The sequence below is a fragment of the Bactrocera oleae genome, chromosome 6 (genome assembly GCF_042242935.1).
Source record: "Bactrocera oleae isolate idBacOlea1 chromosome 6, idBacOlea1, whole genome shotgun sequence".
Taxonomy (NCBI): domain Eukaryota; kingdom Metazoa; phylum Arthropoda; class Insecta; order Diptera; family Tephritidae; genus Bactrocera; species Bactrocera oleae.
This window is the reverse complement of record NC_091540.1, coordinates 22,321,155-22,338,229: the sequence shown is the minus strand read 5'-3', so window position 1 is coordinate 22,338,229 and position 17,075 is coordinate 22,321,155. Positions and strand designations below refer to the sequence as shown.

Sequence of the window (17,075 nt, the reverse complement as noted above, 5' to 3'; positions counted from 1 at the left end):
ACTAATAAATCACCCGCCCCGGACGAGTCCTTAAAAAATCGCTGCAGAGCGACCGGCAGTACTTTTGAACATGTACAACGCCTGCCTCGAAGCCGGAATATTCCCTGAACCTTGGAAAAAACAACGACAGTAAGGGGAAAGGTGATCCCAACCTACCATCGGCATACCGTCCACTATATATGCTCGACATAGCGGGAAAGCTTTATGAAAGGCTACTTAAACCCAGACTCGAATCGGCCATCAAGCCGGAGGACCCTTCCCTAAACAACACGGCTTTAGAACCAGCAGGTCAACTTTAGGAGCTATGAGATGTATAACTGAAAGCGTAGAAGCCGCACAGCGTAGATGTCATAAGTACAAAAGAGTAGTTTTGCTGGCGACTCTAGACGTCCGAAACGCCTTCAACAGCGCTAGATGGACGGACATAATCGACGCTCTCGAAAAAAGTTTTAGAATCCCCAACTACCTCAGCAATAGAAAACTGCTGTACCAAACCAGAGAGGGATCACGACAGATAGCGTTACGTCAGGAGCTGCAGAAGTATCTATTTTAAGCCCAGACTTGTGGAATATCAGCTACGACGCCATAGTAAAACTTGAAATGCCAGACGAATCGTACCTAATTGGCTACGCGGACGACATCGCAGCAGTAATTACAGCCCGAGACACAGAAGATACGCGAAGGAAGCTTAACCAGGTCATGATATGGACGCAAACATGGCTCGACTCACACAACCTCTAGCTCGCTACGTAAAAAACAGAGCTACTACTGCTAACAAATAAGCACATACCTCTCGAAATAAGTATGCAAACAACGGATACCCCAAGGACATAAAAAGCGGTGAACTACCTAGGCGTAAGACTGGACCCCAGATTAACTTTCTGGGCACGAATCCATCACGCCGCAAGAAAGGTAGCGAAAGAAGTTCTACAAGAAAAAAGTAATATTGTCATAGAGGGTATAACATAATACTTCAATTACAAAAGATGTCGATAAGGTAACACTGGTTATTTGAAATTTTGCAACCCTTTTGCTATTGTCAGAAATAATAGTATTTAACAATAATTTAATTATTGAATTAAACTATTTTTGCACTATATAATGTAAAATAAATGTGTACAAACGAATTAGTGAAGTGTTAGTGGATATAAAAGTGGAAAATATAAGTGTATAACTCATTCGAAATGGGAAAAATGCGTACTTTAAATAGTCGAAATTTTGAACTTTAAACCCAAATATCTCGAAAACTATAAGTTTCCCGCGGCTATATCTATATATATTCTTGATCTGGATCTCCTCTATCCGCCCATACCCATTTTATCCCCGAAAGCGTGGGACGTTATACTAAAGTTTTCCCTGAAATCCTCTTGAAAACACAATTTGTGGATTGTGGAACCAAAGTCGTTCTGACCGACATTGTGTGTTTTCGATGAGTTTTCATTGACAGCTCACACATCTATTTGTTTACATTTGTTATGTACTCTACAAGAACAGTGAGGGCAATATGACAGTCATAGCTGAAAAAATGTTGTCAGCGCGCAGAACAAAGTTTCTATCATTTTCTTAAGAGCCTTGTGCAAAAACTGATGCAAACAAACGTATGTGTGTGAGTTTGCATCTCTCTTTAACACATAGGTATTCGGAATTGATTCACTATATATCTATACTGCTCACTCTCATGTCTTTTTCTGAGTCATTGCTGACCATAAATCCGTCATAGCTGAAAATTGTCAGTTATGACAGAAACGCTATCAGAAGTGAAAAATTCTTTTGCGCAGTAGATAATATAATATTTATTTCTTTAATAAGTTTCAAACTTTTAATCAAAATTAGTTATAATAATATACCTAAATATAAAAAGGAATGCCACAAAAAATATAATAATATATGAAAATATATAAAAATAAATTTTCACTTGATGCCATCTCCTCCTCTCAATAGCTCTGGGTACGTCTTTCTCCAATTAGTGGATAGTTCTGAATTTAAAAATGCAAATGTAAATTAACAGTACTGGCATATTAAATGTGAGTGTATTGGTGAACCCATCAGCAGTTTCTTGTAGTGTACGTTTAGGCCAATTATGGAATGTAAGCAAATTGTCAACTGACATTTAGGGCTGGCAAAATATGTCTTCTAATAATATCGATTAAACTAGAGGAGGCACCGATTATAATGAGTGGAATGTAAGTTTTCAAGGGGTTTTCAGCGAAAACTGTGTTTTCGTTTGACAGATTTTGTATGGATGAAAACACAAGTTTTCGCGTGAAAACCTCTTTTGTCTATGAAAACACGAATTTTGTGTCGGTGCGAACATAGTATTACAGGTAGACGATTTATCTAGAAATCCGTTACAATTGGTGTCAGAAGTGGGATTGTCAAATAAATTCCCAAGGAGATAATTATTTGAAAGTGGCCAAGTTTAACGATAACGATTCCACAACTGAAAAAGGAGCTGGAGCAACGAGGTTTGGCGACAAATGGATTAAAAAATGAATTACAATCATGGTTGAGAGAGGCCATGGAGGCGGAAAACATTAATGTTGAGGATTATGTCTTTAACATAGAGGAGGAGAGGAATTAGAGGAAGAGACAACAAAGATAGGAGAAAAGGAAGAGGCTTAATGCTCGTCAAAGATGATGGACATAAACATGATTTTTGCTGCAATATCGCAGATGGGGAAAGAGCAGAATACACGTATGTCTCAAATATCAACAGAAATATCGACACAATTTAAAGAGCAGGATGCACGTATAACCCAACAAATAGCAGAGGTGTCATCACAAATGTTGACACAACAATCCCAATTGTCCTCGTTACCTCACAAATAGCAGAAGCGTCCTCACAGATTTCGGAAGAGCGGGATAAAATTAAAACTGAAATGGATGAATTAAAAGGTCGTATCCGCGAGCTACAATTAAATCGGTCAATTGTGTCAACAGCTTCTGCCAAGGTAAAACCTCCATCCATTGATGGCACTGTTCCGTTCCACGTTTTTAAGTTTAAATTCGAAAAGACGGCATCTTCAAATAATTGGAACGCTGAAGATAAAGTAGCTGCATTGTTGGTTGCATTAAAAGGATCTTCAGCGGAGATATTACAGACCACTCCAAACTGAGAGGCGAATAGTCATGAAACGTTGATGGGTGCATTAGAAAGACGGTATGGTAATGAGCACAGGAAGCAGATCTTTAAAATGGAGTTTCGAAATCGCCGCCAGAAAGCCAATGAGTCTCTGCAGGAGTTTTCTACAGAGATTGACAGGTTAACTCACTTAGCTTATGCACATAAATCCATGGAATACATCAAGGACACGAAAATTCAGACTTTCGTCAATGGAATACGAGATAACACTACACGCTTCGCTGCATTAGCATGTCCAAAATCGAAACGGTAACGTGCGAGATCGTAATTGGAAAGGCAATTTTATAGTGGCTGATATCGTTGACGAAGCCATAATTGGGTACAATTCAGGTGCGCCGTTTGAGCGAGTAACCATGGATGTAGGTGGTCCATTTCCAATCAGTAAATTAGGAAACAGATATGTTTTGGTAGTCATTGACTATTTCAGCAGATGGCCAGAGGTATACGCAATTCCTAACCAAGAGGCAGGAACAGTAGCGGATGTATTCATCAACAATTGGGTATCGAGATATGGTGTTCCAATTCTGACCAAGGGAGAAATTTTGAATCAGCTCTAATACAGGAGATATGCCAGAAGCTACCCGTACAACTGCACTACATCCGCAGTCCGATGGCATGGTAGAACGATTCAATCTTTGGAAGAACATTTGAGGAAAGTTGTGGACAAGTATCAAAAAGATTGGGATACCCATATATCCTTGTTCCTGATAGCTTATCGATCTGCTGTACATGAAACAACGGGGCAGACTCCAGCAAGGGACGCCAACGAAGGAAGAAATACTAAGGAATTCAATAGCATCCTAGAAGACGAGATGAGGGATAAAAATGCTATGGTGAGACAGCGCAAAAAAATTATGAGCGATAAGATGAAAGCAAAATACGACATGGCTATAAACTCTGAGGGTTTTATTGAAGGCGATTGGGTATTGTTATATAACCCACAACGCAAGAAAGTATTATCTCCCAAATTACAGTGCAATTGGGAAGGGCCATACCAGGTTATTAAACGACTCAATGATGTAGTGTATCGCATACAGACCATTGGAAGACCAAGGAATAAAATGAAGGTGGTTCATCTGGAACGGCTTGCAGCGTTTGGTACCGCAAATATGTCTAATCGGGACGACCAGACTTAGGTAGAGGGCAGTGTGGCGAACACGAATACCAGCGAATTCGTAGTTGTCAGAATGTTCTAGTACCGTACTTTTGTTAAAAATTTACTATATAAGGGCTGCCGGATTGTGCAGCAGGGACAGTTCATATTAGAGTGTTGAAGTGTAAAAAGCAATTAAGCTATAAACAATAAGTTGTAAACTCGAATATCGAGCAATAAGTGTTAAGTTGTTGGAAACAAAAGTAATGATAAGTGTATAGCCATTAAGTTGGGACTTTAATTTAACAATCTAGTGATCGAACTCAAGAGTGAGTTACAGGTAGACGATTTATCGAGAAATCCGTTACAATATAAACAAAAATATGTTGTTATGCGTTTTTCGGTATTAAATGAGGACGTGTAAATTTCAAAATAGCTGTATCGTGATATAAAATTGTTTTCAGTATAAGTTTTTGAAGGCTATAACTTTCCATCCCATATCTTCTAATTATATTGCGTAGCAATTTATGTAGCAAGAGCGTGTTCTACTATATATACTCACTAATGAATTAGCGAGAAGAAAATGATCTTTGGCTGAAACAAGTCTTCAGTGTTGCTGAGGTTGAGCAAGCACTGTTAGCCCTTGAAAATGTGTGTGAGCAAGGCACAGTGAGCAAGAAAAAGTCAGTATTTGTTAAATTACGGAGCTCATAGTACCACACTCAGGAATTCTTTGAAAGACACCTAAATGTCAGGATGGACCACTGTATACTAGAAGTGAACCCGTTATATATTCGCATAAGTATTGTTTAACATAAGCAATAAACAATCTCCGTTGTTGATATTGGGAGCAATAAAGATTTCTGGACATAATTTATTGCCTGCCGAGATGCATCGTTAAGGACATATGTGTCTAAATTTTCTTTATTTGATCAGAGTTGCTTGGCAACACTGTGTAAACATTTATTCAGGTTAGAATTTGGCAATGGCTTTGGATAGTGGTGCTTCTATTGTTTGCCCTACACTTGCAGGTGAGAAATTTTCGGATTTCAAAGAATTTCTTCAATATATATGATATCCACATATGAAACATAATATTTAAATTTTAGTTCGTTCCAATTCTGGTGTGGAAGTATGGTCGTGTGAAAATTTGAGTTTACAATATGCGTATAAACCAAATCTTCCAAAAGAAGACAGCAAAAATTGCCGATCTATTTCTTTTAGTGCAGATGGCAGATATTTTGCTTATTCAAATGGAACCGAAATTAAAGTTCTTAAAACCAACCATTGGGCGATTGAATGCACACTGCCACGTCCAAAAGCCTTCTACCTCAAATTTTCGCCGCTTGGAAATTACTTAGCAACATGGGAATTATATACTGTTACCAAAGACAAGCCGGAAGGTTCATCCAATATGTTCATATATGAACTTAGTTCTGGGTTGGAAGTGTTTGCTACTGTGCAGAAAAATCCTACTGACTGGGAGCCGTCATGGTCGTCTGACGAGTCACTTTTTGCCATAGTTGTAGGTGGTGAAGCACTGTTTTATGAGATATCAGGAGATATTACGAGTTTTCACCGCCATACACGGAAAATTGGTGGTAACAGAGGTGCGGTGGTATCATTGTCGCCAGGAGCTTGCCCTCCGTATGTTGCAGTATATACACCCGGTAGTAAGGGAGGTCCATCAATGTGCAAGCTTTATAAATATCCTTCACTTTTACCTAACCAAGCAATTGCATGTAAAAGTTTTTTCCAAGCTGATCGTGTTGATTTACTTTGGAACAAACGTGGTTCCGGGATTCTTCTATTGACATCTACAGAAGTTGATAAAAGTGGAGCATCATATTATGGAAATCAATCATTACATTTTATGGCGACGAAGGGAGATTCTTGCTCGGTACCTTTATGTGAGTACAATGGCGTTACCTGAAAATAATATATTTATGTATATTTTTCCCATATCGGATGTCACCACAGAAAAGCTGAAATGCACTTTGTAGAAGAGATTTTGCTTACATAAATATATAATATATAGGTTTATATGTAATATCGTTAACGCCGAAAATCATTTTTTACAGGAACACAATTTTTTTTATATTTTATCTCTATGTTTATCAAATCCTTTTTTTATTTTTTATTAACTTTTTACATATATAACGAGAATATATATTCTGTTTTGCCACAAAGGCCTTTAAATCATTAAATTTATTAAATAATATTTTAGGTAAATGTATAGTTTAGGTTCCCAACTAAGGAGGTCTCAAAAATGAAATTTTTTTAAATCGTCTTATTTTGACGCGAATATTACAAATCCGTGAATTTTTTCAATAATTTAGGTATATATTTACAAATATGTTTGACGCACCTTGCACATATTTTTCAAGTCACTTAGTTGTTCTTGTTGTAGCGGCGAAATTCTTCAGAATTCAGATCACTTAGCTGTAATTACTAGTTCAGCGAGTTAAACATTTTCTTGTGAAAAAAAAGAACCGACAGTTTACACAAGAGGCCAAGCTGTTGCTGCCAAGCCCCCGACATACTAAACACATGTCCTGCATGCAATGAGTCTCCGCATGACACTAACCACCTCTTTGCATGCCCTACAAACCCCACTCATCTAACACCCCTTTCCCTATGGTCCGACCCCGTCGAAACAGCTCGTTTCCTGGGCCTTCCGTTAGATGACCTCGACGACAACGAATCTAGAATTTATCACCCAAACGGGGATTAGATAATCGTTATAACAACAACAACAACAACAAGAGGCCAAGCCCATGTTGTGTAAGTGCTTCTTGAGTTTGCAATAGCCGCTGTAGAACGCGACAAGTAGCCGCAATTTATTTCTGGGGATATTGATTACGATTTTAAACCTGCTGAGGTTGTAACCATCCATTAGCAACCTGGCAATGCGCATGCCTACGCTTTCCTCATTACGGAACAGCTCCTTTATGGTATGGGTATCAACCGCGATGTACGGTTCTGATTCTACCATTCGTGTGGAAGCTGCAGAGCGGGCAAGCTGTTGACGAGCTTCATTCCTGGCTATACCCTTGTGACCAGACTCCCAAATAAGGAGTCCAGCCTTACTATACTTTCCTGCACCAGTATTGATTTAACTTCATAATCAGAGATCGCCACTTGACTATCGCTGAGTATGGCAATACTTTCGTTGCGATAGTGGCATTAGAGGTTTATCTTTACACACCGACTTATAGCATAGACTTCCCCTTGGAATATTCTTGAAAAACTTCCCTTGGGAATGGAAAGCTTGGTTTCGGTTTTGTCACTGCATTCTAGGTAATTAAGTCTCCAAATGTTTTCGGATGTAATTTTTTGATATTAAAATAGTTCGCCCATATATCTTTTTGAATTTTTTTTCACATTGGGACATCACCTTCATGATTTTTCTATTGTTTTTTGTTTTGTATTATCTGTATACTCAAGAACTTCAGTTTGTAGATTGTCTTTTTGCCAGTCAGTTAACGGACACATCGGGAACTGACGATCTTAGGCTTTACGAAAAGAAACCAATGCTTTCAAAATGGAATATATATTGGTATAGAAGCTACAGTAAAATTAAATTAAAAATTTAAGTAATTATGAGAAGTTGCCGACAGATTTTTGCACACGATGTTGTAAGGTGCGATTTAGTTACAAAATTTCTGCTATATGTTGGAAATTATTTCTCCACATTATTAATAACTTATAACATTTTGATAAAATTAATTAAAATAGGTATAACATATTATTTTTGTTTTGACTTTATATTACAGCAAAAGAAGGACCTGTTCATTGCGTTAAATGGAGCCCAAAGGCAACTGAGTTTGTTGTGGTTTATGGATTTATGCCTTCTAAGGCAGCACTTTACAACTTGAAATGTGATGTTATTTTTGATTTTGGAGAGGGTCCTCGGAATTGTGCTTTTTTTAATTCATTCGGAAATCATATCCTTTTCAAAAATTCTTTATTTATTTAACATGTGTTTGAATTATTAAAGGGGTCTTCTAGTCTAGAGGCATGAATTTCAGGTTATTTTTGAAGTGTCGTAAAAAAAGGCAATCTATATTTTTACTATCCATTTTTTTTTATTAGTTATTAATATTAATAAACAAGAATACAGGAAAAAATAAAAAATGTTAAAAATTGAAAAAAACTAGCAGCTGATGTGTAGTGAGGCTCTCAAAAAATTGCACGTGACCAACCATACTCACGATTTCACACCCTCTCTTATATATTTGAGACCACAAATCTAAATCTATAATAATGTCGCAATGTCTGAAACTACGGAAAAACTGAAAAAAAAACAATTTTTTGCCACTGTTTTTTGCTGTTTCGTATTTTTTTAAAAATAGTACAAATTGAAATATGGGGATATGGTTACGTCCGGACATAGACAAGTCTATAAGAAAATTTCAGGTGAATCGGTTCAATAGAAGCTGAGAAATCGTGGGTATAGTTTTGAAAAAGATAGTTTCGAGAAAAACGCGCTTAAAGTTTTAAGTTAAAACTAAACTGGTCAAATTGCAACGACACAAAAACGGCTGAAAATAATTTGAATTTTGTAAAATCCTTTTAGAGATATATTTTTGAATATCTAAACTGTTGAAATATGTAAGTAATAGTAGACTAGAATGCCTCCTTATACTTTAAATATATTATTCATAAGGTATTCTTAACTACTTTGCACTTCTAGCTTTAGCAGGTTTTGGTAATTTACCGGGAAACGTGGAAATATGGGACATTAAGAAAAAAGAAAACATGACAAATATAAAATGCCCTGATACAACATACTTTGAATGGAACCCTAACGGAATGTATTTTATTACAGCCACAACAGCTCCAAGACTTCGGATAGGAAACGGGTACGTAAACTAGATCACTTTAGTGCTTTTCTCAGTTTATATACATTTAATTATTTAGCAAATGTTTTAATAAGTCTATCCTTAACCCGCATAATATTTCAGATGTATATATTCACTCGATGTCTCAACAATAAATCTGGTTTTTAAGACATTAATTAAAACTAAAATAATTTTTTTTTTTTAGTTAACACTTACACTGATTTTGACAGTAAAAAATGTTATATAATATTGCGATTATTAAACGTTTAATATTAATTTCTTAACGCAAACGCGAAAAAATGTTAATTCTGGAATACAACTTTTCGACTCTTGCAACATGTTTAAACAGAGAGCATAATAGTTTTGTTCACCTAACGGTTGTTTGTAACATCTGAAACTAATCGATATAGTAGATATCAAATAATGTTGTTTTTGTTGTAACGGTTATCTAGTCCCCGCTTGGATGATAAGTGATAGTTTGGTTGTCGTCGAGGTCATCTAACGGGAGGCCCAAGAAACAGGCTGTTTTGCTGTTTTGACAGGGTCGGACCATACGGAAAAAGATGTTAGATGAGTTGGGTTTGATGGGCACGCAAAGAGGTGGTTCGTATCATGCGGAGCCTCATTGCAAGCAGGACATATGTTGGAATGTCGGAGTCTATTATAGATAAGGCGTTTAAGGCGTGGTTTGACTCTTAGTACGCCATTTACTGAGAGGGAGTCGATGAATGCTAATGGCTCCACTGTGAATGGCGGTCAGTGCTTATCTGTAGTTCGTTGCGTCCGATGTCAGGTCGGTCGTACTATCGTCGACGTAATCAAGGAATAACCTCTTGATGTTCCTAGGAGGCGGTTCCGCTTCAAGCAGACGACTGCAGAGGCGATTTTTACGAAAACACCCCAGTAAAAACCGCTTGGAGAGGAGCTCATTATGTTCCTTAATCGGAAACATAAGGGCCTCACTGTGCAGGTGTTTTATTGGAGTGCAGTGTTCTGATAAATCTGAAGCTTCCTCGTCTGCGTTGCACTACATCCAGGCGACCATATTGGTGATGCATAGTTTAGGACCGGTCGGCCGATTGCCTTGTATGTTGCCAATAACGTTTCTTTGGCTTTTCCCCAAGGCAAGCTATTTGAGGATTTTGTTGCGGCTCTGTACTTTGGCAGCTATCGCGGTCGTGTGAGGAATGAAGGAGCACAGACTGTCCAATGTTACGCCTAAAATTCGGCCTCAAGTGTCTTCACTACTGGGGAAAGGAGAGTTATCGGGCGATAGGACTTCCCTTTGTTGGCGGCTTTCTCAGGTTTCAGTAGTGGGACCACTCTACCGACTTTCCACACATCGGGTATTTGAAGAGTGGACATCGACAAGTTGAGGACCTTGGTGAGGTAGCTTACTCCCGTCGAGCCTCGATGTTTTAGCATCAGCATGCTAATTCCGTCAGGGCCAATGGATTTGGACGATTTGGTCTTTTTGATGCCACTCTGAACCTCCCCATCGCTGAAAGTAAGTGATGCGCAGTCTTTTGGCATTTTGCGCAGCCGTCGAGTAACACATCGTTTGGCCTTGTCGGTCGAAGGGTGCAGTGTAAACTGCCGGCTAAAATAGCTTACGCACTTTTTCGGGTCCGAGGAGGCATGGCCATCGAATTGAATTTCAACCCGGTCGTCATGTCCCTTCGGATTAAACAAGGCCTTGACAGTAGTACAAAACTTACTTACACCGGTGGAGAGATTGCAGGACTTCAGGTGATCTATCCATTGGTCAGACTGGGAGTCATGCTGCCTAGAGCTCCTTAGGGCCGTAGAGGTCCTTCCTTGGCCACTCGACTGGAGTGGCGGCGCAGTGCGCGAACATGGTGCAGATTGCACAGCCGTTGAGGCAGGTGTCGCAATAGTGCGTTGGCAGCAGGAAGCCACGTAACTTGTGGTCCACTCCCTATGTGCCTTAAGGACTGAACAGGTCTTAAGATGGCTCCATCCATTGCATGTATTGAACCTAACCGAGGTGTAGTTTGGATGGAGTCTTTTAGCGCATATGCAGCAAAAGAATTCCTCGGGGCTCGGGTTGGACTCGATGCCAGCACGGGTCAAGAGGGGACGGCAGAAAACATCCCTGCAGTAATTTCGAGGAATGGTGCCGATTTGACAGTCCTTGGCCGTTCCGATTACTTCAACCCGACTGCCATGGGAACGGGTGAATTTACATGTTGTTGTAATTTTAACGGTTACCTAGTCCCCGCTTGTATGGTAAGTTTCAATTTGGTTGTCGTCGAGGTCCCTTAACAAAACGAGCTGTTTCGACGGGGTCGGACCATAGGGAAATGCGTGTTAGATGAGTGGAGTTCGTTGGACATGCAAAGAGGTGGTTAGAGTCATGTGAAGACTCATTGTATGCGGAACATATATTTGGTATGTCGGTGCTATTTTGGATAAGTAGGAGTTTAACCTGCTACAGTATCCAGAACGAAGTTGCACAAGGTTCACTCTAGATTTGCACTCGAGCTCTACGTTTGCGATGGGTAGTGGTTTTACTCCTAGTACGCCATTCACTGAGAGGGAGTCGATGAAAGCCATCAGGCTGCACTGTGAATGGCGGTCAGTGCATGTCTAAAGTTCGTTGCGTCCTGCTCTGCGTACTGTCCAATGTCGTCGACGTAATTAAGGAAGGACCTCTTGATGGCGATTCCGCTTCAAGCAGACTACTACAGGGATGGTTTTTAAGAAAATATCCCAGCAGAAACTGCTTGGAGAGGAGCTCGTTATATTCCTTAACCGGGGGCATACGGGCCTCACTATGTAGGTGTTCTATTGGGGACATCAAGAGTCATCCCGTGATAGTCCGGAGTGTAGTGTTCTGACATGTCTGGAGCTTCTTCGACTGCGTTGCACTACATCCAGGCGACCATATCGGTGCAGCGTAATTTAAGACCGACCGGCCGACTGCTTTGAAAGTTGCCAGCTGCCGGCAAGCGATTTCAGGATTTTCTTGTGGCTCTGTATTTTGGCAGTTATCGCGGTCGTGTGAGGAGTCAAGGAACACAGGCTGTCAAATGTAACACCTAAAATTTTAGGGTTAATGGCCATCGGAAATTTACCGCCATTGACTTTAAAGTTTATATCCAGTATGTAGTCCTTCGTCCAGTTTGTGAAAATGTTCGCTGTGGATTTAGTGGAGGAGAGTGTTAGGATCCTTGCAGAGAAGAAGCGAGAAAGGTCAAAGATCGCTCAGGTAGTTAATAGTCTACCGCTTCAGTCCTGGATGTCCTCAAGTAGCGTTCGAATAATATTTTCGGAATTACAAAATAAATAAAAAATAATTCAAAAATGAATTCTATTATATTTTTCAATGCATTATTTGTAACCCCTATTGTATAATGAAAAGCACATATAAGAAGTCTGTAACCTCGATCACATTTTTTAAAATCTGTTTTTTTTTAATTGATGTCGTAATCATAACTTAAATCCATTTGCCATCTCAGCAATTTGTTTGAAAACGCCAATTGTAACCAATCAAAAATTATAATTAATATAAGCTATATATCTTAAATACTTCCTAATCCTAACCAGATTTAATATGCCAATAATAGCAACATCATGATTGATTAAAAATTGTATTTTAAAAATATGTGAGTTATCTTAATGATATTCAGAGAGCGTGTATTCCTAAGAACAATGTACCTGGACCCTAAAAGGTGTTTTTTTTATCGTTTTTATCAGTCACACCTTCAGTTTCAACACCTATTATTGAGCATAACATAATTGATCGATTTATTATAATTAGTAGAAAAACTGAATTCAAAAAAATTACTATCAAAAGCTAAAAATGGGCAACTCTCACCCTTAAGTTTTCAGACGGGCAGAAAATGTTGCAATTTTTTCAGATTAGAAGGCACCATTTTTAGAAGAGAACACGCAGCATTGACAGCCCAATACGATTGTAATACATTCATAGTTTCGTAAAATAGCGAATATTGAATTCTTTCGTAACGATTATTATTCCCTAAACAAGGTATATTAAGTTTGCCACAAAGTTTGTGATGGAATTTGAAATTGTTGCTTCGATGCAAGCATAATTCTACTCCGATTTTTTTCATTTTCACGCTTTTACATAAGAAAGTCAAGTGACTGTTATTATGTAATAAATATTATTCAAATCGATCGATTAATTGTTGACATGACAATTCACCTAACTGGAAATTTATTGTTTTATAAATTTTTGTACCAACTAATTATTTTAGAAAAACTGATTGATCATATCAAGATAAGATATATATTATTTTTACTTTCAGGTTTAAGGTCTATCACTATTCAGGATCATTAGTGCATGAAACTATATGGCCACATGGACAAGAGCTTTTGGGAATTGAATGGCAAAAATTTTCTGAAAATCAATTTGTGGAACCCGTGATAACTAAGGTAAAACCCGAAGGAATTAAATCAAGTTTACCAGAAGCAAGTAAAAAAGCATACACTCCCCCTCATCTTCGAATGATTAAAGAGGGAAAAGACCCAGAACAATTTATGCCACGTTCACAAGTTAAAGTTAATTCAACACAAACAGGTAATTTTCATAAAACTACGTACAGTATTTGACATATCATGTAAACATTTTTTCTAAATAAGCACTATATATTTTAGGGTAATAGTAAACTTTTTTGTGGGTAAGGTACCCACAGGTAAGGTGGGCGGTAAATATCTATTTTTTAGTAGTATCTACACAGTGATAAGAAAGGAAAACATATTAGTTAAACTTTATTTGTATTTGGGAGATTCTACAGGTCTTGCAAAACTGCACGAAAGCAAAAAATGCAAAACTGTCTTACCAAAATTTACAAGAGTATGAGAACACCCCATTGAGGATTGTAGTAACTTTAAATAATTCATTACAGATGAATCCGGACAAGAGTTTGGGAAGGCCTAGAAAAGCTCCCTGTTATCTTTAATAAATACAATATAAGATATCAAACTCCTCTATATATTAGAAATAATAGTAATATAAAAACATATAAGAAAGTTCTAAGTTCGGGTGTAACCGAACATTTTATACTCTCGCAACTTGCTAGGATCAAAGCCCGGGAAATAACTTCAGGTGTTGGCAAAATTTTATATTAAAGGAAGTATTGAACCGATTCAACCCATTTTTGACTGAAAAACATACTATTATCGAGAGTTTCATTTATTAATTTTATTATATGAATTTCAATTATATATCTTACACATTGACCGATATTTTCTGTAAAAAGTGAACTATAGGTACTGGGGCCCACATATTCAGTACCTAGGTGCTTGAACAGTTTTGGTTCGATAGATAACTTTTGGTCACAAAGTGGCATACTTTAAACGCATTATTCAGGCAAAGTTTTACCGCAATAAAATCATTGTTGCTTGATTTGCATAGTGGAAGAATGAGATGGAAAATAAAAAGGTGTTATGTGAAAAATAGGCTTGGTTTTAATCCGATTTCGCCCCTTAAACCAAGTACTAAACTCGCCAGAGACATTAAATTTTATCTCTGGGATGGTGTGAGATGACTTTATAGGAGACGCGATCAAAATTAGACAGTGGGCGTGGCCCCGCCCACTTTTAGGTGAAAATCCATATCTTGGGATCTGCTTAACAAATTTCAACCAAATTCGATACATAACATTCTTTTCACATTTCTATGTTATAGTACGAAAATGGGCGAAATCGCATTATAACCACGCCTATTTCCCATATAACATCATTTTAAATTTTATCTGATTTTTTTTCTTTCCACTATGCAATTCAAGCAACAATGATTGTATCGCGGTAAAACTTTGCGTGAATAATACGTTTAAAGTATGCCACCTTGTGACCAAAAATTGTCTAAATCGAACCAAAACTGTTCAAGCCCCTAGGTACTGAATATGTGGACCCCAGTGCCTATAGTTGACCTTCTACCGAAAATATCGGTCAATCCACAAAGAAATCTCAAACGAGTATACGAGAGTATAAAATTAACCGAACATCCGAACTTAGCCCTTCCTTACTTGTTAAATTCAATTTAATGGAATAAGGTCAAAAATTTTATGTTAAAAATTCACTAATTTTTTAGAGCCGAATATTTTTAAAATTCTTACCTTATTGTATTGACAGATTTTAAATTAGTAATGTATACAAGTTTGTTCTATCACACGAACACTTCTTTATAATCTTCTTTTATATCTATATAATAATATTCAATCAATAAATCATTGAAGATTAAAGCTTTTCTGCTGTAGTTAGCTGAAAACTAGCACCGATTGTATGGTATAATCACAATCGAAAGTTTATAAGAACAATTTACATTAAGCACCAGTAAATTTATCAAGTTTATAGGCTAAATCTTTGTTGAAAAAAATTATGAAAAATTTTAAGGGTTTATACAGATTTGTTATATTTTTATAAATAATGATAATGCGTTCTTCATATAATTTATGTTTAAAGGTTTCCCAGTTGGCAGAAAAGGCGGTTTGAAAGCAAACAGGGTAAAAAATAAAAAAGACATGGTTGATGGAAATTATGCGACGTCTACAACAAGTGCCGAAAAAGATTTCAAAAGCGAATCTAATTTAAATGATGAGCAGCTGAATAATCAAAATCGGAGAATCAAAACAAAACAAACATTAAACAAGGAAACAAATGCAAACAGTCCAGAAGGTCAAACACAAGCATCAAAAAAACCAAACTCGGAGAAAGAGAAAAAAATTCGTCACGTCGCAAAAAAATTGTCCGACATTAAAAAACTGAAGTTGCGTCAAGAGCAAGGTGAAACCCTTGAGTTAAATCAACTAAATAAAATTTCAATGGAGGCTAAGTTCTTGGAAGAATTAAAGGACTTAAAGCTAACCACATCTGAAACCGACCACATTTTTTAACTGCCACACAATATCCATGCCGTTTAAATTATTTCAAAATTAGTTAAGGTTTGCAAATATGTAAATGGAAAATTGGGATTAAGCATTAATCTTTATTTTGTATTAACTTTTTGTATGATACTGTACAAAACATATTGTATTTTTTCCAAAAACAATAGAAACTTCTATATTCATTGTAAACAGTTATTATTGACAATAAATTTATGTTCGGTATGCGACTTTATTCTTCAAAATAAGCTTTTGTACGTACAGTTGCACCGTGCAATTCATGCGCAACTACTTGTTTGACCGACTTCGAAAATGTACTATTGCAAACCACCACAATTCAGTTTGATTACAATATTTGTACAGTATCTATATGCAACGTTAAACATTGTAAACCGATAAGATAAAAATGGATAAAATTAAGCCAAAATTTCAACATATGGAGCATATCGTCACCTAAAATGCAAGACCACCTATCATCTCAAAATTCCAAATTGAGGTTTTTCATTGATTACGATTAACTACGTCATAATTTTTATATGTATAAAATATAAGTAGTTTCTATTTTATACCGTTTTTCCTACTCCTGTAAAAAGTGATCTTACGTTATTTTACATTTTAGACGACGATATGTAAATGATTAATGCGTTTCAAATTGCAATATCATAAAGATAATTCTATTTACTTGAAAAATTTTAAGAAAAAATAAATTAATACAATAAATAATTATGTTTTTAAATTGGCCAGTCTTTGAGTTTCAGGTTGAAATACAAAATGAAATTAACTGAAACAATAAAAAATAATAATTGACAAAAACAAAAGAGTAAATCGTTCGAATTACTTGTTAATAGAGTGCACAAAGAAACTTCTTTAATTTTTAATATTTAATAAAAAATCAATAGTATAAAGTAGCATATTGTTTTACTTTCATAGCAGTAGCTCACGACTTAACCGTTGCATATTCAGAATGCAACTGAAACCTACGTGTAGCGCCCTTTCTGAAGGTGAGTAGCAGCCATCATACTTTTAAAGGTACTAGGTGTAGTCAGAGATATGAGAAATGACAATTTTACAATTCTAGTTAATTTTTTTATTTTTATTGTAGGTATTTTCTCCTGCGAGCGCCTTAG

General features: G+C 36.9%; 1 protein-coding gene across 1 annotated transcript; it reads left to right on the top strand.

Moving 5' to 3' along the window:
- Positions 1 to 5,142: 5,142 nt before the first annotated feature.
- Positions 5,143 to 16,671, top strand: eIF2A (eukaryotic translation initiation factor 2A). Its single transcript, XM_014240079.3, has 6 exons — positions 5,143 to 5,266; positions 5,345 to 6,145; positions 8,012 to 8,182; positions 8,926 to 9,100; positions 13,372 to 13,643; positions 15,530 to 16,671. The coding sequence occupies exons 1-6, from the start codon at positions 5,221 to 5,223 to the stop codon at positions 15,958 to 15,960; spliced, it is 1,896 nt and encodes a 631-aa protein (XP_014095554.2). The 5' UTR covers positions 5,143 to 5,220; the 3' UTR covers positions 15,961 to 16,671.
- The last annotated feature ends 404 nt before the right edge of the window (positions 16,672 to 17,075 follow it).